The sequence below is a fragment of the Xyrauchen texanus genome, chromosome 14, assembly GCF_025860055.1.
Source record: "Xyrauchen texanus isolate HMW12.3.18 chromosome 14, RBS_HiC_50CHRs, whole genome shotgun sequence".
NCBI lineage: Eukaryota > Metazoa > Chordata > Actinopteri > Cypriniformes > Catostomidae > Xyrauchen > Xyrauchen texanus.
Window position 1 is genome coordinate 8898610 of NC_068289.1, and position 25356 is coordinate 8923965.

At 39.6% G+C, this 25356-nt stretch overlaps 2 protein-coding genes across 6 annotated transcripts; one reads left to right on the top strand and one right to left on the bottom strand.

Moving 5' to 3' along the window:
- Window positions 1-506: 506 nt before the first annotated feature.
- glb1l (galactosidase, beta 1-like) lies at window positions 507-11182 on the top strand. The gene is given in 18 exon segments (XM_052142784.1): window positions 507-573; window positions 1695-1857; window positions 1945-1982; window positions 1985-2094; window positions 2396-2438; window positions 2441-2455; window positions 2534-2611; window positions 3057-3115; window positions 3576-3679; window positions 3878-3918; window positions 4013-4060; window positions 4063-4130; window positions 4364-4438; window positions 4515-4601; window positions 10260-10390; window positions 10486-10649; window positions 10652-10713; window positions 10997-11182. Coding segments are annotated over 18 exon segments (1539 nt in total).
- Window positions 10954-24791, bottom strand: ankzf1 (ankyrin repeat and zinc finger peptidyl tRNA hydrolase 1). Of its 5 annotated transcripts, XM_052142555.1 has the most exons (17): window positions 24620-24790; window positions 24208-24377; window positions 23066-23160; window positions 21866-21968; window positions 21570-21763; window positions 21241-21347; window positions 20994-21147; window positions 19915-20137; window positions 19718-19822; window positions 19476-19634; window positions 19208-19357; window positions 16817-17114; window positions 16586-16697; window positions 13081-13248; window positions 12919-12989; window positions 12155-12287; window positions 10954-11165 (listed from the first exon to the last, which is right to left on the bottom strand). In XM_052142555.1, exons 2-16 carry the CDS (start codon window positions 24338-24340, stop codon window positions 12164-12166), a joined length of 2196 nt encoding a protein of 731 aa, XP_051998515.1. In that variant the 5' UTR covers window positions 24341-24377; window positions 24620-24790; the 3' UTR covers window positions 10954-11165; window positions 12155-12163. The 5 variants fall into 5 exon arrangements, with proteins under 5 accessions (XP_051998515.1, XP_051998516.1, XP_051998514.1 ...); XM_052142556.1 differs by having other exon boundaries at window positions 10954-12287; window positions 19476-19625; window positions 24620-24791; XM_052142554.1 differs by having other exon boundaries at window positions 10954-12287; window positions 24208-24342; window positions 24620-24789.
- Window positions 24792-25356: the final 565 nt, after the last annotated feature.

The following is a 25356-nucleotide window of genomic DNA, read 5'->3' on the forward strand; positions in this document are numbered from 1 at the left end:
TATATATATATATATATATATATATACTACCATTTTTGTTTTAATTATCAGACCACAAGTTCATTGTCAGGAGTCCAGGACTTTTTAGTGGTTTTGTTGCCTATATAAGCTCAGTCCTGAGCTGGTATCATTGTCTGATGTAAACACAATAGTGACTGCATACGTTACAATAAACACAAACTCCTGGATGGTACTGCAGCCCACCACATTACTACTGAGACATATTAACTAGCTATACATCATTTAGAAATTAAAACAAAGCGGTGAAACGTGTTCAACAATATAGTGTGTAACTAAAAACGTTGTACAGCTCGGTTCAGCCGGAGGTTATGACCTTTGTCATAACTGAACAGACTACAATCACATGATCGTCATTTTCAAAGAGACGAGAAAAAGCAGACCGCTATTTGCAAAACTGACCCGCGTAATTAAGTTTACTTTTACTGAAACGTTACAATGATGTAATAATGTCAAGCGGAAGAGTGTTCATGCATCTGATCTGAAAGATGAATTCACACATTACTTTCGTTTTAATAAGTGTGTGGATCTTTTCAATATTTTCTGTGTTGATAAGTACCTGATTCAAAGTAACATGTCTTTTATACATTGTGATACATTTTTGATTCAGCTTTAAAGAAATGTGTTGTTCTGTCATGTGTGAAGTTCATGTGACAGCTTGAAATACTTGAGTCATTTTTTTAAATAGTTTTTTTTATTGTGATTCCCAGGTCTAGTTCATCCATAAACTCTTTAGAAGTGTATATAAAGCACATTTGTCTTGCTGTGTTCATCTCTGAAACATTTCCTGTGCTAGAAAGTGCTCTTTGTGAATGCACTCTCTATAAGATGAGATTCTTTTTTTTTTTTAAATGCACTATTAACAAATGTAAATGTAATGGCAATTCTTTGGTCAAAAAAACTTTCTTCTGCAGAACACAAACGAAGATTTTAAGAAGAATATCTCAGCTCTGTAGGTTCTTACTGAACAATTTAATGGGGTCCAAAACTTTGAAGCTCCAAAAAAAGTGCATAAATGTAGCATAAAAGTAATCCATAAGATTCCAGTGGTTAAATCAATGTCTTCTGAAGCGATACAATCGGTTTGGGGTGAGAACAGACTAAAATGTAACTCCTTTTTCACTGTACAAGTAGCCTACATTTAGCTGTCACAGTCTCTCTAGACACAATCATGATTTTAAGCTCAATTACATCTCCTAGCGGCTGATGCATGCTAGAAAGTGTAATCGATCTTGAAATCATGATCGCCAAGGAGACTGCAGATGTCAAGATTTACAGTGTAAAAAAGAAGTTACATTCTGATGTATTTCCACCCAAAACCGATTGGATCACTATAGAAGACTATAGATTAAACCACTGGATTACTTTTATGCTGCCTTTATGTGTGTTTTGGAGCTTCAAAGTTTTTGTCATTGTATTCTTCTAAAAATGTTCACTTATGTTCAGGAGAAGAAAGAAAGTCATACACATCTGGGCTGGATGAGTAAATGATGAGAGAATGTTCATTTTGGGTGAACTATCCCTTTAATATAGCTGTGCAATGGCCAATTGTTTTATGCAATTCTAACATGAAACATTTACATGTGTATGTTAATTGCATTTTCAAGTGGATGTTTATGTGCCAACTCCAAATACTCTGTACATCTTTAATACACGTCTTCTCTGTTTTAAGGCAGATTCACGCTCATTTTCCATTGACTACAAGAACAACTGGTTCCGAAAGGATGGAAAACCATTTCAGTACATCTCAGGAAGCATCCACTACTCCCGCATTAGTCGGGAATACTGGAAGGACAGGCTGCTTAAGATGTAGATGACTGGACTCGATGCTATTCAGGTGTAAGTGGACTCGATCAACAGTGCAAGCTATATGTACATGTTACACATGTTGCCCCTAATGTCTATCTTTTGATTGTTTTCATGCAGGTATGTGCCATGGAACTTCAATGCGACCTTGCAGGGGGCGTTAACTTTGCAGGAGTCAGAGATCTAGAGTACGTTTGGAATCTGGCCAACCAGACAGGGCTGTTAGTCATCCTGTGACTGGGGCCATACATCTGTGCAGAATGGGAAATGGTGAGGGTTATTTCCCTTGAATGATTGTGATATGTCACGTTTAGCAATCTCTGTATATGACAAACTATGTTTGGCAACATGACTCTTCAGGAAGTGTTTTTATTTATTTATTTTATTTTTAAACTAGGATTTTGATCCATAATGCTAGTCATTTATCAAAACACAAAATAAGATAAATAGTGCAGTTATGGCATGACAAATCCTATTTTTTAGGAGTTACATCTGGTCACAACTCAAAAGCAAGTCTTGTGATTGTTATTTATGCAGAGTTCTAAATTGAGGGGTTTTATCTGTCTGTTAGGGTGGTTTGCCTGCTTGGTTGGTACAGAAGCCTAACATTTTCCTTTGTCTACTGACACAGGTATATGTTACTCCTACATGAGACATTACTTCACATAGGGTCAGGTCTGTCTTTAATGGTAGTGTTTATCTCTTTCAGATTATTTACCTGCAGTGAGTAACTGGTTGGCTGTCCTGCTCAATAAAATGAGAACGTGGCTTTATCAGAATGGAGGAAATCTCTAATAGGTGTTTTCTGTCATCATTTATTCACCATAATGTCATTCCAAACCTATTATTTTTCCTTGGAACACAAAAGGAGAATTTCTGAAGAATCTTCATGAAGCTCTTTTCCATAGAACAACAGTTCATAGTGACCAAAAAGGAAAAATACACACAATAAAAGCAGTCCATATGACTCTTACTCTACATTCCAAGTCTTCTGAAGCCATGACTGAAAGTTTAACAGCTGTGGTCACAATTAACTGTCATTGTATGTCTCTTTTTGTGTTCCACAGAGAAAAAATAACAGCAAATGGATTTGGAATGATATGTGGGTGAGTAAATAATGACAGACATTTTGTTTTGTGTGAATATATAGTGAATACTCAAACTTGCATGTGAAAAAGTCAAAGAAAGTCAGAGAGATGTTGTTCATGCTTTCATCCCTTTCCCTCCTTTAGACACCAATATCACTACAGCCTTCAGTCGACAAAGGAGGTTTGAACCTAAAGGCCCATTGGTAAGAAAAATGTTCAAGAGAACAATTATGCATTCCATTAACCCTCCTATGGTCTTAGGTCATTTTTAACCGGAACCACTTTTGATTGAATAAAAATGGTTTCCTTTATCTGAGAGGCACAAGACTTGGTGACTTTTCCTACAATTGCCATTTGAACATACAAAAAGAAAAAAAAAATGGGCATGATTCGATAAGTCTGGTTGTAAAGAAGTTAAAGAGTGAGACTATAAAACATCCAGAGTGCAAAACATTCACACTCACTCACACACACACACAAATATGAACTGGTGAGACTAGAACATAGCATTTTTTTTGTATTTGTCAAATAAAACATAATTCAGTCACTATGCTAAACACACACACTCAGAAATGAGGGCGTTAGGCAATAACACACCCACAATCGTTTTTCTCAAGCTGTGAGGCCTGGCAATGATTCATGTGTCATCACTGCACATTACAGGTGAATTCTGATTTCTATATGGGTTGTTTGGACGCTTCTGTGGACACGGAAAAAGTGAGCAAAATGCTGGGAGAGATGTTGTCCATGGGTGCCAGTGTGAACATGTAAGTCATATTTAATTGGTGTTTCTATAGTAATTAATTAAAGTGATAAAGGTGTTAGATACGGTATGTTTGAGCTTGAATCCAAATATAAATATGTGTAATTAATAATCTAAAAGAGCAAAGTAGCTATTATGTGAAAAGTGTTGAACTTCTAAAACATCCTGATTACTAAACTTGCGTGGTTTTCTTCCCATCTCGGTACATGTTTGAGGATGGAACAAATTTTGGTTACTGGAATGGTATATCTGCCATCTCAGCACATATTTTCCCATATACATCACAATATCTGGTAATGTATTCATCTTAAAATGTGATTCATTGAATCACTCACAGAAGTGGATCATGATACCAGATTCAGGTCTGTGGTGACCAGTTACGATTACATGCGCCTTTGTCAGAGGCAGGAGACCCCACTGACAAACTGCTTACAATCAGAGATGTCATTAAGAATGTAATACTGTAGATATATATATTCAGAATGTACATTTACACTTAAGAAATATAAATAAATAAAAAAGACCAGCAAAACAAAAAACTACTATACAGTACTGTGATTTCCTACTTATCGTACTACTGGATATACTTAAAGATTTTGGTCATACCACTCATACCTACTAGTATTTTTTGGAGTCACTAAACACAGACATCCATTCATGTGAAGTAATAATAGGTTTTTGCTTATAGTTTCGTGATATTCCAGTTAGTCCCGTGCCACCAGCCACCCCAAAGCTAGCTTATGGCTTTGTTACACTAAGAAATGTGTGTATACTGTATGGCACATCGCAAAGCCCTATTCAGTGTCCAATGTGTTGTTATTACTCTCATTCTTTCATAGGTTGGCAACATTAATAACTTGTTTGATACACTGTCACCTCAAGGTCCAGTCCGATCTCAATATCCTTTGATATTTGAGAAGATTAAACTTAAATAAAATAACTTAATACATTGCATGAGCATAATTATAAAGACAGTAGAGTGCAACAGTCCACGCATTCAGAATCACAACATTATAAACTCCGATTTGAAGCAAAAAAGTATTTGAAAAAGGGACAAGAAGACAAAGGTACAAAAGCACACACTACACTCCCATGAAGCATTGCAAATGACAATCAAATAAAATTAAAAAAACTACAGAAATATTTAAAACTATTTTAGGTTTTTAATCATAAGTATAGAAACAATATATTTTAAGTTTACTGCAAAATATTCCAATATATACAAATATAGTTTGAGCGTGTAGGGAGACCGATTCGATGGCTTCAACAGAAGCATTTAACATCGACAAACAACCTCTGAACTCATGATAGGAATGTCTTTAAAGGTTTATAAATTATCATTGAAAATCAATTAGTCTATAGAAAAATGAATGGGATATGTACTTCCAATAATCATAGTGATATGTTGTTGTTCTTAGCTGACTTTAAGTCAATGGTGCATTTTCTCATAAATGGTTTACATTTATCATAAGGGCACACAAACCTCTCCACCACGATAAGGTGCTGGTTCCCGGAGAGGTTATCATTTCCTGCTGAGAACCATGGCCTCAGATTTAGAGGTGCTAATCCTCATCCCAGCTGCTTCACACTCGACTGCCAAGCGATCTAGTGAGAGCTGAAGGTCACGGACCGATGATGACATGAAGACAACAACATCTGCAAAAAGCAGCGATGAGATCCCCAGCCCACCGAACCGCACACCTTCCCCACCCCGACTACGCCTCGATATCCTGTCCATGAATATCACAAACAGGATTGGTGACAAAGCGCAGCCTTGGCGGAGACCAACCCCCACATGGAATGAACTCGACTTTGTGCCGAGGACCCGGACACAGCCATCGCTTTGGACGTACAGGGATTGGATCGCCCTAAGAAGGGACCCCCCCACCCCGTACTCCCGCAGCACCTCCCACAGTCTCTCCCGGGGGACCCGGTCATACGCCTTCTCCAGATCCACAAAACACATGTAGACCGGATGGGCATACTCCCAGGCCCCCTCCAGGATCCTTGCGAGAGTAAAGATCTGGTCCGTCGTTCCACGGCCAGGACCGAAACCCGCATTGTTCCTCTTCAATCTGAGGTTCGACAATCGGCCGAACCCTCCTCTCCAGCACCTTGGAGTAAACTTTACCAGGGAGGCTGAGAAGTGTGATACCCCTGTAGTTGGCACACACTCTCTGATCCCCCTTTTGAAGAGGGAACCACCACCCCGTTCTGCCACTCCTTAGGCACTGTCCCAGATTTCCACGCTAATGTTGAAGAGGCGTGTCATCCATGACACCCCCTCCACATCCAGAGCTTTCAGCATTTCTGGTCGGATCTCATCAATCCCGGGGCTTTGCCACTGCGGAGTTGTTTGACTACCTCAGTGACCTCCCCAGGGAAATAGAATCTGATCCCCCATCATCCTCCGGCTCTGCCTCTACCATAGAGGGCGTGTTGGGATTTAGGAGTTCTTCAAAGTGTTCCTTCCACCGCCCAATAACCTCCTCGGTTGAGGTCAACAGCGTCCCATCTTTGCTGTATACAGCTTGAATGGTTCCCCGTTTCCCCCTCCTAAGGTGGCGGACGGTTTTCCAGAAGTACTTTGGTGCGGACCGAAAGTCCTTCTCCATGGCTTCTCCGAACTTTTCCCACACCCACTGCTTTGCCTCCCTCACGGCCGAGGCTGCAGCCCTTCGGGCCTGTCGGTACCTTGCAACTGCCTCCGGAGACCTCCGGGACAACAAATCCCGGAAGGCCTCTTTCTTCAGTCGGACGGCTTCCCTGACCACCAGTGTCCACCACGGTGTTCGAGGGTTACCACCCCTTGCGGCACCTAAAACCTTGAGGCCGCAGCTCTCCACCGCGGCTTCGGCAATGGACGCTTTGAACATTGCCCACTCTGGTTCAATGTCCCCAACCTCCGCAGGGATGCCTGAAAAGCTCTGCCGGAGGTGTGAGTTGAAGGTCTTGCGGACAGGGACCTCCTCCAAACGTTCCCAGTTCACCCGCACTACTCGCTTGGGCTTCCCAGGTCTGTCCAGAGTCTTTCCCCACCCCCTGACCCAACTCACCACCAGATGGTGATCGGTTGACAGCTCTGCCCCTCTCTTTACCCGAGTGTCCAAAACATATGGCCTCAGATCCGACGACACGATTACAAAATCGATCATCGACCTTTGGCCTAGGGTGCTCTGGTACCACGTACACTTATGAGCATCCTTATGTTCGAACATGGTGTTTGTTATAGATAATCCATGACTAGCACAGAAATCCAATAACAAACATCCACTTGAGTTCAGATCAGGGAGGCCATTCCTCCCAATCACGCCTTTCCAGGTGTCCCTGTCATTTCCCACGTGTGCGTTCAAGTCACCCAGCATCACTATGGAGTCCCCTACTGGGGCCCTATTCAGGACTCCATTCAGGGTCTCCAAGAAAGCCGAATACTCTGAACTGCTGTTCGGTGCATATGCACAGACAACAGTCAGAGTTTTCCCCCCCACAACCCGTAGGCGTAGGGAGGCGACCCTCTCGTCCACCGGGGTAAACTCCAACGTAGTGGTGCTCAGCCGGGGACTCGTGAGTATCCCCACACCCGCCCGTCGCCTCACACCCTGGGAAACTCCAGAGAAGAAGAGTCCATCCCCTATCCAGGAGTACGGATCCAGAGCCAAAACTGTGCGTCGATGTAAGCCCCACCAGATCCAACTGGTAACGCTCCACCTCCCTCACTAGTTCCGGCTCCTTCCCCCCCAGTGAGGTGACATTCCACGTCCCCAGAGCAAGCCTTTGCTGCCCGGGTCTGGTCCATCGAGGCCCACGGCCTTCACTGCCGCCCATTTGGCAGCGCACCCGACTCCTGCGGTTCCTCCAATGGGTGGTGGGCCCAAGGGATGTAGAGGGGGGTTCCACGTTGCTTCTTTGGGCTGTGCCCGGCCGGGCTCCGTGACAAGCCCGGCCACCAGGCGCTCGCCGACGAGCCCTCCATCTGGGCCTGGCTCCAGACAGGGGCCCCGGGCTTCCTCCGGGCAGGGTAACTCCTCCTCTTGCCGTTTTATCCATGAGTCATTTTGAACCATTCTTAGTCTGGCCCCTCACCTGAGACCACTTTGCCTTGGGAGACCCTACCAGAAGCACATGGCTCCAGACAACACAACCCTCAGGATCATAAGGGCACACAAACAGGCAGGAAACCGATGGAGTGCGTACTCCAGGTAGGGAATGAGGTTTTGCCCCAAGTGAAGGAGTTCAAGTACCTTGGGTCTTGTTCACGAGTGAGGGGACAATGGAGCGGGAGGTTGGCCGGAGAGTCGGGGCAGCAGGGACGGTATTGCACTCGCTCTATCGCACCGTTGTCACGAAAAGAGAGCTGAGCTGAAAGGCAAAGCTCTCGATCTACCGGTCAATTTTTGTTCCTACCCTCACCTATGGTCATGAAGGTTGGGTCATGACCGAAAGAACTAGGTCGCGAGTACAAGCGGCTGAAATGGGCTTCCTCAGAAGGGTGGCGGGCTTCTCCCTTAGAGATAGGGTGAGGAGCTCAGTCATCCGTGAGGAGCTCGGAGTAGAGCCGCTGCTCCTTTGCGTTGAAAGGAGTCAGTTGAGGTGGTTTGGGCATCTGGTAAGGATGCCCCCTGGCTGCCTCCCTAGGGAGGTGTTTCAGGCACGTCCAGCTGGGAGGAGGCCTCGGGAAGACCCAGGACTAGGTGGAGAGATTACATCTCCACACTGGCCTGGGAACGCCTCGGGGTCGCCCAGTCAGAGCTGGTTAATGTGGCTCGGGATAGGGAAGTTTGGGGCCCCCTGCTGGAGCAGCTGCCCCCGCGACCCGACTTCGGATAAGCGGTTGAAGATGGATGGATGGATGGTTTACATTTGGATGGTTTGGGCTTGGGAAACTGGTCTTAAATCAATGCAAAAACTTGTCTACATTTAGCTATATCCTTGTGTTCAATTTTTTTAAGCCTAAACCAGAGGCCTATACTTGGCGAAGTGTTTAACTTCTGCACCACTAAACGGAAATTACACTACTCTTACTGTTTCTGCTATATCTACAGTTGAAGACAAAATTATTAGTCCCCTATGAAATATTTATTTTTCAAATAATTCCCAAGTGCTGTTTAATGGAGCAAAGATTTTTTTCAACACAGCATTTCTAAACATAATAGTTTATTTAGGCAACTTTGAGTGTTTATAATACAAATAGAAACAAAATTATAAAAATAAAAATAATCTACAGGTCAAAATTATTAGCCATCTGATGTTAATAGTCCATAGTGTATCCCTTTTGTCATTTGTTGTAGTTCTCAACAAGTTTTAGGCATTTCTCCTGAGGAGTCGCAGCCCATTCCTCCTTAGCAAATCTCTCAAGCTCCTACAGATTTGTTGGTCTCCTGGTATGGACTCTAGTCTTCAGTGTGGCCCACAGATTTTCTATGGGTTTCAAATCTGGGCTTTGTGCAGGCCAGTCAAGGATGTTCACTTTGCTCGTTTGGAGGTAGTTCTTCACCAGAAGTGAGGTATTCTTTGGGTCGTTATCATGCTGGAAGACGAAATGTCGACCAAAACCAAGTTTTATTGCAGATTGCCTGAGGTTGTCTTTCAATATCTTCTCGTAGTCTTCCCTTTTCATGATTCCTTCGACCCTGATGAGATTCCCAGTTCCAGACGCACTGAAACATCCCCACAGCATTATACTCCCACCGCCATGTTTCACTGTGGGAACGGTGTTCTTTGGGTTGAGTGCCTCTCTCTTCTTTCTCCAAACATAGGCAACATCTATATGGCCAATGAGCTCTAGATTTGTCTCATCTGGCCAAAGGACAAGTTTCCAGTATGCATCATTTTTTTCTAGGTTGTCCATGGCAAGCTTCAGTCTAGCTTGGAGGTGTTCAGAAGTGGAGTTTTTATTGGTCTGCAACCTGGCAGTCCATTCCTGTACAGGGCTCTAGTGACTGTTTTCGTTGAGACATCAATCCCAGACTTGGCTAAATCATTCACTAGTGTCTTGGCAGTTGTTCTTGGGTCTTTAGAAACCTCTCTCACCAGATTTCCTTCCAAGGTTTTTGAAATCTTTCGCTTCCTGCCTCTGCAAGTCTTGTTCTCCACTGTGTGGGTCTCTTCAGACTTCTTGATAATACTTCTCACGGCAGTTCTTGACACCTAAAAATGCTTTGATAAACGTGTATATCCTTCTCCTGCTTTGTGAGCATTACCAATTCTTTATCTCATGTCTAAACAAATGTATTTTGTCTTTGCCATGATGACAGTTTTATACGTATTACTTCACTAGTTGTTTTGCAAGATAATCCTCACTTTGAAGTGCAACCTGGTCGGGATGCTCAAACAAAAAGAGCAATAGATTGATGCGCTACAGAGTCCGAGTGTTTACACTTTTCGGGGGATTCAACATACAAATGGCTCACTTATAATTGTCTCTACATATTAAGCTGGTTTAGGGGAAAGTAGTTTAAAATAAAATAAAACATGAAATGCATCACCTTTAAGTATAACTATCACATTGATAATTTGTTTATGTTTGACAAATTATTGCAATAAAAGTCAGTTTAGATTCAACAACGGGGCCTGTTTTTTTGCAGGTGTACCAAGGATTTATGGAGAGGTACACCACACTGGTGATGAATGTTACTGGACGACAAGCGGATCAATTGGACATTCTTGTGGAGAAAATGGGCAGGGTTAATTCTGGCAGCTATATTAATGATAATAAGGTGTTACACTAAAGATGCATATATCCCTAAAATTGTTCCACAAATTATATGACACCATTAATGATACATCATGTCTTGGCATCTTCATTTTACGGGGTATCTTGGGCAAACTCATCCTGGGAAATGATGTGCTCACTGATTGGTTAATCTACTCACTGGATATCGACACTGCAGTAGCCAATGGCTGGCTGCAGTCAGATCACTCAGGGGTTCAACCAGGTCCAGGGATGGAAGCAGGAGATGGACCAGTGATTTACTCAGAGTCTTGAAGCTTACACGCCTAGCATGGGACACTTTCGTAAAACTTAATGGATGGACAAAGGTGAGGTTGTAGCTATAACAAAAGTTTATAAAACATCTATAATACATCTGGGAACTTTAAGTTAATGAATTCTGGGTCTGGATTTCTTTAAAAAAAAAAACAACTACTAAATCCATTCCTTGCATTAAGTTTATCTATACTGCATGTCATGTTGACCACTTTCGGAAAACAGCATATATACCATACTAAAATGCATTTACACTTTGTGGGAAACAATGAAGAGACTTTATTAGCTACAAAACAATTTTGTCTATTCATTTTTATTTATTTTTTTGGCACTCAGGGTCAGGTGTGGGTAAATGGGGTGAACCTGGGATGATACTGGACCCAGAACGGTCCTCAGCAGTCGCTGTATGTCCCTGGACCTTTTCTTAGCATCACAGTGCTGGAGTTGGAGAGCGTTGCATCACACAGCAGAATCTTGTTTATGTACCGGCCTCAGCTGAACAGCACTGGACACAACACATAACAACATACTCTAACAAAGCACTAGATAGCCTTGCCAACTGCTCAATGTAGCATTTCTGCAAACATCATGTTTTTACAGTACATGCATATGTCTTGAACACTGCTCAAAGCTATGAAGCATTTCAATGCTAGTCATAATAACATACTGTAATTTGTATCACTTTACTCAGTATTTAACTCAGTTAAATACTAAGTCAGTTAGTATTAACAAATAAGTCAGTTGATGGCTCAAGGAAAGGTAAAATGCTTAATTGTTATAGTAATTTATATGACATACATACAGTTTAAGAAATCAAGACCTAGATGTGCTTAAGTCTCTCTGCTTGAAAATAGATGACTGAAATCCCAGTACCATAAATCTAAATTCAGCTTTTTTTGTGGGGCATGATTTAAAATAGTTATGAATAAGCCAAACAAAGCATTCCAGCTCTGAAAAAAAAATCATGGGTAAAAAAAAGGGATGCAATTGTTCCAGTCTTTATTTGAGAGACAGTAGCATTTTGTGTTGTCTTCCTGTCAACGTTTTGGTTTTGTCACAAGTTATGCTGGTTTATAATTATGCACTCGTTGTTGTTGTTTTTATTCTTTTACTGCCACAGCTTCGAATCCCTGTGAAAAGTCAATCTTAACTATCATAGACAGTCAATTTCTCAGATGTAGAACTTATTTTTTTTTAAATCACTTTGATTGGTCTGCGTCCTGAGAAAGAGGACTCGCAAAAGTGAAACAAAATGACTTACAAGGACTAGACACCTTACACAATTACTTCTATTTATCTTTTGCCCATTTTGTTCTCTTCAAGATCAATAACAACCTTCATCAATCATTTTCTATTCCAGTTCCCAGCAGTCATTTTGTCATTGTGAAATGTCAGATTGATGAACGTTTTCTCATCCAGTCCACTTCCAGATCATGTAAAATGACATATGGTCACAATTTCTTGTTCTACCACTACACCTCTCACTCTACTAACACGGAGTGGTCAGGGCCGGGCAGCAGCACTGGCTTTGCGATGGGCTTGGACACAGCGAGGTGTGCAGAAAGAGTAGTCCAGATATTCAAAAGGAATCTTCCCCAGCATTGACTCTCCACATTGAAAGCATCTCCTATAACAACAGAAATAGTGTCACAGTACAACAGGTCAGAAACATAAATTAGTTCTTTTAAACTGCATTTGGCTATGATAAACATGCCTATTGTTTTCATAAGTACCAAAAACAAAGAAATTCTTTGACAATTTTTTTTTACATTTTGTCATTTACTCACCCCCATGTTGTTTCATCCCAAAGTTATTATCTTACTAAGCTCCAGAAAAAATAAATAGCACCCTTAAAATCATCACACCACATTTGATGTCACTTAGACCAAGCGTTATTCATTTTCAATGCCATGTGACCCATTGCAATACAACGCATTTAAAAAATGAGGCCTTGAAAGACATTTGGGTGCAACAGCAGAGGGGAACATTATCAGTGATCTTTTACAGTGCTTTTTTGGAGCTTGGCAGTAAAAATACCCATCTACTTTTTTGTTTGGAAAATGGCAACTCAGACATTTTGCTGCAGAATTCCTTCAGTGTTTCTCAGATGAAAGAAAATAATCCCTGATTGAAACATGGAGGTGAGTAAATGATCACAGAATTTTATTTTGGGTGAACTATTCCTTCAAACATCACTTGCAGGAAGGACCGTTATATTTCATATAGAAAAAGAGAATCAAATGCTAAGAAGCTAATACTTGATGTTGGTGAGAGTTACTCCAGTTGTGACCACATGTTCAGCCAATCTTCTCTCTGCTGCCAGAGCTCGCTGTGTGACATCATAAATATGAGATTAATTAGCCAACAGATCATCCACGTAACAACAAATACAGTCAGAGGAATAATAAAAGTACAGCTACCTTCTCTCGGTCACTGAGAGCTGTGAACCTCTTCTTTTCGTCCTCCTCTAGCTGTTTCTTCAGTTTCTCTTCTTTTTGCTCTTTCTCTCTCTGTTTCCGTGCTGCTTTTTGGGCTTTCTTCTTTTCTGCCTTTTTGGATTCAATTTCGTCAGTCAGAGGTCCAGGAACCTTAGACATATTTAAGCACAATTAAAGAAATACTGCAATGATCACAGATTTACAAAATCTTTTTTTAATTTATTTTGTAATTATTTGTACGAATTGAGTAAAAGTTTTTTTGCAATTTTGTGTATTCAGTATGCAGTGCTGGGTAGCAACGGATTACATGTAATCTGAATGACATAATCAGATTACAAAAATCAAGCACTTGTAATTAGATTACAAGTACTTTGTGGATTACATGACTACTTATGAATCAGACAAAAGTAGCAAACTGTTAATAATTTATTGATCCCTCTGTCTTTTAATCTTTTTTTTTTATAATTGACATTTTTAATTCTAAATTGCAACAAAAGACTTTACACTAGCCTCAATACATAATTAGACTTTTCATTAGGCTGTTCATTTTATAGGATGAATTTTATTTTCGTGAATTGCTTTTGTACTCTGCTTCAAAACATTTTTACACATTACGCTTTTCTGACTGCAATTTGTAACATTTTAGAATGTTTTTTTTAATGCATTTAAGGAATATTCTCAAAATCGTACACGTTTATTCTACTTAAATACATGTGCCATCAAATAAACAGAAGTAATCCAAAAGCAATCAGATTAGATCAATTTAATGTAATCCAAGAGATTACATTACTAACTACATTTATGTCATGCAATTTGTAATCAGTACAAGATTACAATTCAGAAGTAATCTACCCAGCATTGACAGTATATTATTTACTATATTATATTGTGTCATATACCGGAATTATATCGGCCTATTGGCCACCCTGCTCTTTGGATATCTGCATCTGCCATTAAAAAAACCCCATATCTGTCGACCACTATTCCCCACCCCTTGCATGTTTGTTTATTTATTTATTTGAATTGGCTAATTTGGGTATGTTTTCATCTATCAATAAGAGTTTAGTTCTCTCAGTTCCATTTAATGCATTTTACTGTTTAAATCACTTGTGCAGAATTCCACAGACGTTCCCTCAAAATCAGCGCAGAAAATGCTAATTCTGTCTGGGCCTGAGGTTAAGTAATGTCATATCACAGTAACACAACATATCACAATATAGTGTTTTATCTGGAAATTTTATTTAAAAATTGTTTATTAAATAACCATGAATTAATATCTATTTTTGGGCAATCTAGTGAATTAAATACTTTAATTCACTTTAAACTTTAATTTAGAACTTCATCTCATTTGATTATTGCTTTTACTCAAAACTTAAATGGACGCAAACCAAAAAATATGATTATTCAGCTGTTATTCCATTATTATTATGATTAAATCTTGCATTAGTGCAAAATAATCTTCACATGCAACAGGAGTTCAAAAGACTCAAATTTACATAATACATTTACATAGTTCAGACTCTAAATTATGATTGGATATACAGTGCATTCAGAAAGTATTCAGACCTCTTAATTGTTTTCAAATTTTTCTATGTTGCAGCCTTGTGCAAAAATGCTTTAAATAATTTTTTTCACATCAATCTACACTCACATACCCCATAATGACAAAGCAAAAAACAGATTTGTTTTTATAACTTTGCAAATTTATTACAAATAAATAACTGAAATATTATTCAGACCCATAACTCAATAATTAGATGAAGCACCTTTGGCAGCGATTACAGCGTTAAGTCTTTTTGGGTCTGATGCGACAAGCTTTGCAGACCTGGATTAGGGGAATTTATTTTACTTTCTTCTCTGCAGATCCTCTCAAGCAGTCAGGCTGGATGGGGACCATCGGTGTACAGCCATTTTCAGGTCTCTCCAGAGATGTTCGATTGGGTTCAATTCCAGGATCTGGCTGGGCCACTCAAGGACATTCTGTCCCTAAGCCACACTTGTGCTGTGTGGTTAGGGGCATTGTCCTGTTGGAAGGTGAAACTTTGGCCCAGTCTGAGGTCCTGAGCACTCTGGACCAGGTTTTCATTAAGGATATCTTTGTATTTTTCTGCATTGTTTTCCTTCAACCCTGACCAGTCCCCCAGTCCCTGCCGCTGGAAAAACACCCCACACAGTATGATGCTACCTTCACCATGCTTCACCGTTGGGATGGTATTGCACAGTTGATGTGTGGTGCCTGGTTTTTCCAGACATGACGCTTGGAATTGATGCCAAACAGTTTCAATCTTTGTTTCATCAGACCAGAGAATCTAGTTTCTCACAGTCTGAGGGTCCTGTAGGTGCTTTTTCATGTGTTTGCACTGAGGAGAGGTTTCCGTCTGGACACTCTGCCATAAAGTATAAAGTCCAAATCGGTGGAGTGTTGCAGTGATGTTGCTTGTCCTTCTGCATGTTTCTCAAATCTCCACACATGATCTCTGTAGCTCAACCAGAGTGACCATCAGGTTCTTGGTCACCCCTATTACCAATGCCCTTCTCCCCTGATTGATCAGTTTGGCCAGGCGGCCAGCTCTAGGAAGAGTCCCGGTTGTTCCAAACTTCTTCCATTTAACAATTATGGAGGCCACTGTGCTCTTGGGAACATTCAATGCATTTTTCTGTGCCTCAACACAATCCTGTCTCAGAGCTCTGTAGGCAGTTCCTTTGACCTCTTGGCATGGTTTTGCTCTGATATGCATTTTCAGCTGTGAAACCTTATATTGACAGGTGTGTGCCTTTCCAAATCATGTCCAATCAGTAGAATTTGTCACAGATGGACTCCAATCAAAGTGTAGAAACATCTTAAAGATGATCCAGAGAAATGGGATACACATGAGCTAAATTTCAAGTGTCCTAGCAAAGGGTCTGAATACTTATGTCAATGTGATATTTCAGTTTTTTCTTTTTAATAAATTTGTTATCAAAAGATATGTTTTTTGCTTTGTCGTTATGGGGTATGGAGTGCAGATTGATGTTAAAAAATAATACTTTATAGCATTTTAGCATGAGGCAGAAACATAACAAAATGTGAAAAAAATGAAGGGGTCTGAATACTTTCTGAATGCACTATAGAACCGGCCCTATATGAGGGTTTTGATTATTACTCATAATGGGCCTTGTTCACAGAAGCGCTGTCTTTAATTTTGGAGGGGAATGACAATGTTGCTGTGAGGGAGAGACTTACCATCTCTTCAATGTGTGTACCGTTATTTAAAGTGTTTTATATTGCTCCGCTGATGAAACTTTGAAAAAACATCTTTCCAAAACAATTCAGAAGACAAAAAAAAAAACTTGTATAAAATAAGATGTGATCTAGGAGCTTTCTACAGTGCATGCCATTGAAGGGACTAAGCATCTATCCCTCACAGCCTCATTTTCATTCACGTAAAAAAATCAAATATGGCACTAAAGTAAATAAGGTCTATTATGACAAAATAATTTTGGTTACCTGTGCTTTAGTGTAGTCATACTTCTGAGGATGCTCGGCCATGTATTTTCTAAATGTGTTTCGAGCATCTTTCTCATGAGCAACACAATATGGAGTCTGGCCTTTCTTATCCCTGAAAAAGACATGCTATTTAGAATCAAAAGACCCACCTGGCTGCATGAAAACATTTATTTATGCAGTATGATTTTATTCCAGCTACTTGATGATTATAGTGGTTTTGCATGTGCATACTTGTTGGCCGGATCACTCCCTGCATCCAATAACAGTCTGATGACAGATTTCTGTGCGGCTGCGGATGCCACATGCAGTAAAGTGAAGCCGGCTGAGTCTATGGGCTTGTTAAGAAGACCCAAGACCCTAGAGGTGTCGGAGGTAGGATTGTCTTGGGCGGTCCTTTCTCCACCCTCCTTTTTCTCTTCCTGGTCCTCTGGGAGCTGCAGGAGGGTGCGTAAGGTTTGAATGTCCCCTGTTTTACTGGCGGTGTAGAGAGCGTCCCTCAAACTATATTCCCACGGCTCATCAACTTCATCTGAAAAAGCATTGTCATGAATGTGATTCTTATCTTAATGGAGTCATAGATTTTTTGTGCTGTCAGTTGATTCATTTGTTTAAATCACGATTAATCGCATACGTTTATGTAGTTAATCGTGATTAATTACTCATTTTAAAAAAAGTTATGAAATTTGACAATATATATATATATACATCTATTCATGTCAAAATGCATTTATCTCCATCTTATACCAACAATATTCCAATATAATGCTTTATAAACATTTTCTATACAAAGCACTCAATAGTATAATGCTAGCAATGCACTAAAATATCACCAATTCAAGTAACGTTAAACGTTTCCCAAAGTCTAATTGGGAGGTTGACTGAAAGAGTCTCCCCATAGGTTGCATTTTCACTGCAATGGGCAATCTTATAAACTCTCATCCTCTACAATATGCCAATAGACTCTGGTTGTCCACTTTGTTACAGCAATCATAAAGCTGTGTTCATGATTCACATCAGAGCATCAAGCGCTGTTTCGAACTCCACATGAAAAGCACTTGCAAACAAAAACGCCTCATTCTGCATTTTGGTGAGGGTTAAGAATTGACATGCTTCTGTGTCAAATAAAATATGCCTTAAATAGAAATCAAGTATTTTTCAGACTATCACAAGTCCCATTCTTGGCTTGTATTGTCCATCAAATAGCATTAAGAGGTCCTTTTACTATCATTTTATCACTGATACGGAAGCGCTGTTGTGTGTGTGTTTATGTGTGTTGTGAATTATGCGTCAGAGTAATGACTCTGGGCGGACACATCGCAAAGGTTTTGCCCTTTCAACCAGTGTTTATGCTGGTTTATTGTGTATTAATGGTCAATGCGTTAAAGTCCTGTTCAAACCAAACTCTGTGTGAACAGACCTTCTGTCAGAGGTTTGTCTCGCAAAATCGCCATGGATTTGGTGTGAACAGGCCTTAATTCTAACAGCTCAGATTGTTTTTATTATTTTTATGCATATTTTTAGTTCTGAAAGTGACACTACAGCCACGTTTCCACCATCGGGCCAAACGGTTCTTGTTGCAAAACCATGCCATTCTCTGCCAATCTGGGCCAGTTGATATGGATACGTTTTCTTTTTTCCACTGTTGTGCTTGAATGTACATTTACACATAAATGTATGCCTTTGGCAGACGCTTTTATCCAAAGCAGTTTACAAAGTAACAATTCAAGGTCTCCATATAATCAGTACACATACAAAATAAATGAATATATGTAACAAATATGTCAGTTGGTGATGGCGTAAGAGGTAAACGTTAAAGCAAGTGTGCAATGGAGGATGATAGCATATTCCAGTTTTAGTACTTATTTTTCACCTGGATTTTACTCTGCTAAAGCACAGGAAAGATGTCAAATGTTGCAAAATGGAAAGCAAAGAGTAAAAGGTGGGAGGTTTACTATAATTTGCTGAGGGGGTGTGCATGCCACCAGACACGAACACACTGAAAAGTAAATGTTCCCAGACTAGCCAAAAAGACATTTTTTGCCAAATATTATACAAGTAATATAAATGATATAGAATAGTTTTAATGAGCTAGATAGAGTAATCTAGCTTCCTGAAGCAAAGGAGTGTAGAATAATAATGTACTTTACTAGTCCATCATCATTATAAAATCATGAAGATACACCAAACAAACACTAAATTTTTTTAATATATATTTTATTGACCTCACCATAGCGAACTTTGCCAGCTAAGTAAAAACAAATGACTTGCCTTGGCATATTATGAGAATCGTGAGTCCCCCCATACTAAAGCCATTCCATCAGCAAGGTTGAAACACAGAGAAATTCATGCCAAGAACGTATATTGCTGTGCCGTGATGAACCGTGGTCAAGTGTAAATGCTTCTGGAACCATGCTCAAAATGTTCTGCCCGATGGTGGAATGGGAGCTTATAATTACACAGTACAATTCACTTTTTATCTTAAAGGATCAAGGAAAATTTGAATCCTCATGATATGACCATTTAGTAAATGTTAATTTTACCTTTTAAATGTATTCAAATAATAATATACTGTAGCTATTTCATATTTAGAACTAAGATGCTTGGTGTGTATCAGTGTTTTACCTTCTTCTATCTGCTGTTTTTTGTCTTTGGGTTTTCTCTTGCTCTTTGACTTTCTTTGAGTCTCTGTGGAGTCAACTTCACCCTCAAGGTCACCTTCTTCCACCGATTCATCATCTGCTTTTTTAAGAGTAATTTCTCTGTTGCTTGAGTCTGATGACACAAATGAATTGATTAATAAACCTTTGTATCCTCAATTTTAGTAACATGTTATTTTTGTTTTGGAATTAGAATCATTTGAAGTTCATCTGGAGAAAGCAGAGGTCTTTACCTTCTCTTTTCTCTTTCCGTTTCCTCCTTTTCTTCTTATTAAGATAGACCTCATATTCTCTGAGGTCCAGGGTTCCTAGTGTCACCTCCACTGTCTCTAAAACTCCCGAGTCTTCCTCCCCTGAACTTCCTTCCTCGACATCTTCTGTCTCTGCAGGAACTTACCAAGGAGACATTCCTTAACTAAGTACATTTTAAGAAACACAGCAGTTTCATTAAATACAGCCAAGAGTTCAGACGCACCATTAGTGTTTGGCTCAGGGATTGTCTGACTGACAGGTTTAACAGTTTTCTTCTTTGACACTTTCTTCAATGGACTGAAAATACTGGAGATTTCAGTGTTTTTGCCTGAAATATTAGCAAAAAGAAAATTAGATTGTTACAGAAAAATAGATTACATAGTTAATGAGATGAGCAGGCAAACTCAAGTCTCAATTTACCATAAACATGTAGAGTTGAGAGCAGATCAAAGACTCGCTTAATTTCACTAAATGTGGCTCTGCGAGTGGCAAATGGAAATATACGGACTCTCCTGTCTTTTTTATCCAAGGGAGCTCCACGACCCCCCAAAAATATGGTCTTGTTGTAACTCGGTGCTCGTAGGAAGATGGCACTTGCTTCCTTTAAATACTCAGCCCAGCTTTCCAGAAGATTGTGAATATCCTGGTAAATAAATATAAATGAAAAAAAGAGGCATATTCTTCAATAACACAATGCTAGACTCATCCAGGCCCAGAAGGAATCAGCAGACTTTTTCAAATGCCACTGTACCTTGCACACAAGTGCATATAATGTAAATTTTGTCATCAACAGGGTACAAACGATGCAGCCAAATGTAATGTTTGTTTCTGTCATGCGTCTGTGTACATCATCTGTGCAAGTGCTTGTAACTGACTGTGATAAAGAATATCACAAAGCAGTTATAGTTTGAATGCATCGAATGGTCAATGGAGAATACTTTGAAAGACTAGAATGGGAAAAAACTTAAGGCTTTACAGTAGCCTACTACACTCTTACTGGTAGTTTAAAACATTATCAAATTAGCCAAAATATATAATAAATGAACAAGCATGGGTTGGGAGACGTATACAACTTCGTGAATGACAGGTCTTCCAATTCTGTGGAGTTCTGTGAGCGCAGATTCCATGCTGGCCTGCTCATAACTTCTATGCAAGTCTGAAGTGTTATTCAAGCTTTCTTTATAAAGCAGTTGGTAGAGCGGGTCGGCCACTAATCGCAGGATTGGTGGTTCGAATCCCGGCCCACACGACTGCACATGCCGAAGTGTCCTTGGGCAAGACACTGAAACCCAAGTTGCTCCCAATGGCAGGCTAGCACCTTGCATGGCAGCTCTGCCACCATTGGTGTATGAATGTGTGTATGAATGGGTGAAAGTGTCACAGTGTAAAGCGCTTTGAATACCGTTAAGGTTAAAAAGGCGCAGGCCATTTAATATTTATATATCAAATAAAGTGTGCACATTAAAGGCGGACATTTATATGAATGTGCCAAAACATACCTTAACCAGTGCGGTCTCGTTGTAGCGTCTGAGGGCAGCCCCTGCAGATTTAGGCGTATGGCTGCGGTTCTGAGAATCTCTCAGTCCCTGCGCAGTCCCTCGTTTTGCTCTCACCGTATACCGGTGGAACGTCTTATGTTGAAGAATCTCTTTTCTGTATTTTACACAAATCAATTTGGGAATAACTCATTTATTAATGGTCCAAGTATGTGCAATTAAAGAAGAATGAGTAGAACAATGCACTGACCCCTTAAAAACTGCTCCAGCAAAGTGTCCACCACCAGTCATCAGAATGACCCAAATAGTGTTGTTTGATATTTTCAGTAAAGAGGAAACCAAATCTTCTTCATTGTCCTGAGTACAGATATGTCCAAATAATTAGATCAGACTAAAAGACTAAAGGATAGAAACCAACATTCAAAGCAGGTACATCAATACAACTGTGTGACATACCCCCTAATAAAGAGGTTTGGATAGGATCCTTTTTTCAAGTAAAGACAAATCTTACTACTACAGCATATAATGACATTATAGAACATATCTGTAACATAAGAAATTATGCTTAGATTTACTCACTCTCTTGCTTTGCAGAACACATCTATACAATGATAGATACTCTCCATGCATGTTTTGAAAGACAACTTTAGTAGAAAGTCGATATGAGGACTGATCTGTGTCCAGAGTGTGGTCTGTCTCCTCAGGGGTCACTTCATCTCCAAGAAACCCATCTTCACTGTCCGAATCCGAACCAGAAATGCTAGAAATATCACCTGTTCGCAGGAAGATAGACAGACAAACAAGATTACCCTACGAAATGCAAACTGGCTGACACAAAAGGGCTTGTCAGTGAGGTTACAGAAGCATGAACGTACCTGTACCAGTCTTCTTCTCAAACTCATCCACTGTGACCGCAGATCTTCCTTCCAGACGCTGTCTCAGGTTAAAGCGGTGCCAGTCAAGTTTGTAGTGCTCCATCTGAAACAGAAAATGGCTGGATAAAGGTGGCTATAAAATGTATAATAAATAAAAGAAGACCAATCACAATTCAGTATGAAAATATAATTGCTGTCAGCTATATTTTGAATGCTGAACATTCTATCAATGAAAGTCATATAGAGATTTTTTTGTTGAAAATGTTTACAAAAATAAAAAAGATAGCATAATTAAGTCTTTACATTAAAGGAATAGTTCACCCAAAATGAAAATTCCCTCATCATTTACTCACCCTTATAACATCTCAGATGTGTATGACTTTCTTATGCAGAATGCAAATAACGATTTTTAGAAGAATATTTCAGCTCTTTAGGTCCTTACAATGCAAGTGAATGGTGATCATAACTTTGAAGCTCCAAAAATAATCTAAAGGCAGCATAAAAGTAATCCATATGACTCCAGTGTTTTAATCCATGTCTTCTTAAGGGATTCAATATTTTTTTGTGAACACAGACCAAAATGTAGCTCATTCTTCTCTATAAATCTTGACATCAACAGTCTCTATGGTTATCATGATTTCAAGCTTCATTACACTTCCTATAGCGCATCTAGCGCTCTTGCCTCTGCGCATGTCTCAAGCACTAGGAAGTGTAATCGAGCTTGAAATCATGATCGCCAAGGAGACTGCTGTCAAGATGTACAGTGAAAAGGGAGTTATATTTTGCTCTGTGCTCACCCAAAACCGATTAGATCGCTTCTGAAGACATGGATTAAACCACTGGTGTCCTTGGATTAATTTTATGCTGCCTGTATGTGCTTTTTGGAGCTTGAAAGTGTTAGACCCAATTTACTTGCATTATATTGACAAACAGACATCATATCTCCGTTATAATATCTTAGTTTGTGCTCTGCTGAAGAAAAGAAAGTAAAATATGAGTTTGAGACAACATTAGGGTGAGTAAATAATGAGAGAATTATCATTTTTGGATGAACCACGTTTCTTACTGAAATAATTGCAGAAATGTAATACACAGCCTTAGGGGTTTAGAACAAAGTGCTTTACAGAATATTTAAGGAATAACAATACAGTGCTGCCTTGCAAAAACTCATATGAAATTATTCTGATCTGTATCTGTTACCTGCTCGTCACGACTCTCAAAAGGACACTGGCAAGTTGAGCAGAACATCTTGTCTGACACCTCTCCGACTGTTGCAGTCTCTCTTGATCTTCCATCTGTGTTAGAGTTATGAAAATGATGTGGAATATTAATAGTTGATCACCAGGCCTTATATGATCATTTGAGATACAGCTGAAGACTGAACTTTACATACACCTTAGCCAAATACATTTAAACTCTTCTATTCTTCACTATTCCTGATATTTAATAGTAGAAAACATTCCCTGTCTAAGGTCAGTTAGGATCTTTACTTTATTTTAAGAATGTGATATGTCAGAATAATAGTAGAGAGAATGATTTATTTCAGCTTTTATTTCTTTCATCACATTTCCAGTGAGTCAGAAGTTTACATACACTTTGTGATTATTTGGTAGCTTTGCCTTTAAATTGTTTAACTTGGGTCAAACAATTTGGGTAGCTTTCCACAAGCTTCTCACAATAAGTTGGAATTTTTGCCCATTCCTCCAGACAAAACTGGTGTAACTGAGTCAGGTTTGTAGGTCTCCTCGCTTGAACACACTTTTTCAGTAAGATTGAGGTCAGGGCTTTGTGATGGCCACTCCAATACCTTGACTTTGTTAAGCCATTTTGCCACAACTTTGGGGCTTGCTTTGGGTCATTGTCCATTTGGAAGACCCATTCGCGACCGAGCTTTAACTTCCTGGCTGATGTCTTGAGATGTTGCTTTAATATATCCACATAATTTTCCTTCCTCATGATGCCATCTATTCTGTGAATTGCATCAGTCCCTCCTGCAGCAAAGCACCCCCACAACATGAGGCTGCCACCCCCATGCTTCACGGTTGGGATGGTGTTCTTCGGCTTGCAAGCCTCACCCTTTCCCAAGCAAAGGGGCACAGAGTTTAAAGGCATCCAAAGGGACTCCTCCAATTCAGTACATCTCCTATTAGAAGCTAAATGGCTAATTGTTTAAAGGTTTGACATCATTCCCTGGAATTTTCCACGCTGCTTAAAGGCACAGTTGACTTAGTGTATGTAAACTTCGGCTCCACTGGAATTGAGATAGTCATTTAAAAGTGAAACAATATATCTGTAAACAATTGTTGGAATGCGATATCTCATTAAAATAGACTCTTACTTACCCTCACTGGAGGAAGCAGCAGTGGACGGGAGAGGTTCCTGATGGCCAAGCAGTCCTGACACCTCTCTCAGCCCTGCAGTGACATTTTGATCTACACACAGTGTAAACACAGACCGAAACTCCGGTGATGCCATGACTGAGTCGAAAAAACAACAAAACACCAGAAATACCCTAAATAAACGACAAAGGAGAAACGATCACGACAGATGTGTTTACCACCAATAAAATTACAACAATTGGTGGAGTTTTGCACACGCCGTAATCAAAATAGGCACGTCAACCCTTTCGGTCTGACAGTTTCTTCTCTACTAGAGCCTGATTCCGCACATGCTACAGGCTAAAGATAATACTGCCTTGAGCTCGAAACATTCTGCTAAATTAATCCTTGAAAGGATCAAATTAAATGTATTTACCTTGTTGGCAGAGACACTAGGCACAGACAATTTGAGTTTATATTTTAAATTCGATTGAGTTGGAATTACATGTTGTATCAGATTCCGCATGTGTTTATGCTCTACGGTGGCCGACAAATATCAAAACACATACCGTTCAGCGCAAACTTCCACTTACACGCTTTACTCACTGTACATTAAAAACGAAAATGTTACATTCAGACTGTTTTTTAAATAACGATTAAACACCCATCAATTAAATACTACCGTTTTGTTGCAGCTTTTGTGCTTTTCTGGTTCAAGCAATTTAATGGGGTTTAATGTTGTCAGTGATTTATCTGCGAGTGAACGTCATTGAAACTTTACACATCTATTTTCAGCAGTGACTCCCAACAAACAGTAGACACTCCAAATTGTGCTTAGAAGACAACACTTTATTTCTCAAGTTTATTGTTGCTGTTTACGTTCATAAAATAGAAAAAAAGTGTTGCTTTTTTTATATATCTCCAAATTTATTGCTGCTTAATTTCACAAAAAGAAACATTTTTTATTTCATCTCAATTTAAGAATGTAAGTCAATTTGTTTTAAGTTTATAGCAGCTTAATAAAAAAAAAAAACGTGTGACTTTTAATTTTTTTGAAGTGTATTGCAGCTTAAATTCACAAAATAGAAACAAAAAAAATTGCTTTTATTTGCAAGTTAATTTCATATAAATTTTACAAAATAAGTAACTTTTTTCTTTTTCAATAGTTTATTG

Bases quoted from the DNA above. Each gene is read 5' to 3' on its own strand.
- ankzf1 (XM_052142555.1), bottom strand. From the start codon at position 24,340: ATGGCATCACCGGAGTTTCGGTCTGTGTTTACACTGTGTGTAGATCAA. The intron at 21,148-21,240 runs GTCAGTGCATTG...TGTAAAATACAG, and splicing joins GCTGGAGCAGTTTTTAAGGG to AAAAGAGATTCTTCAACATA. The intron at 19,358-19,475 runs GTAAAGACCTCT...TTGTGTCATCAG, and splicing joins ACGGAAAGAGAAAAGAGAAG to ACTCAAGCAACAGAGAAATT.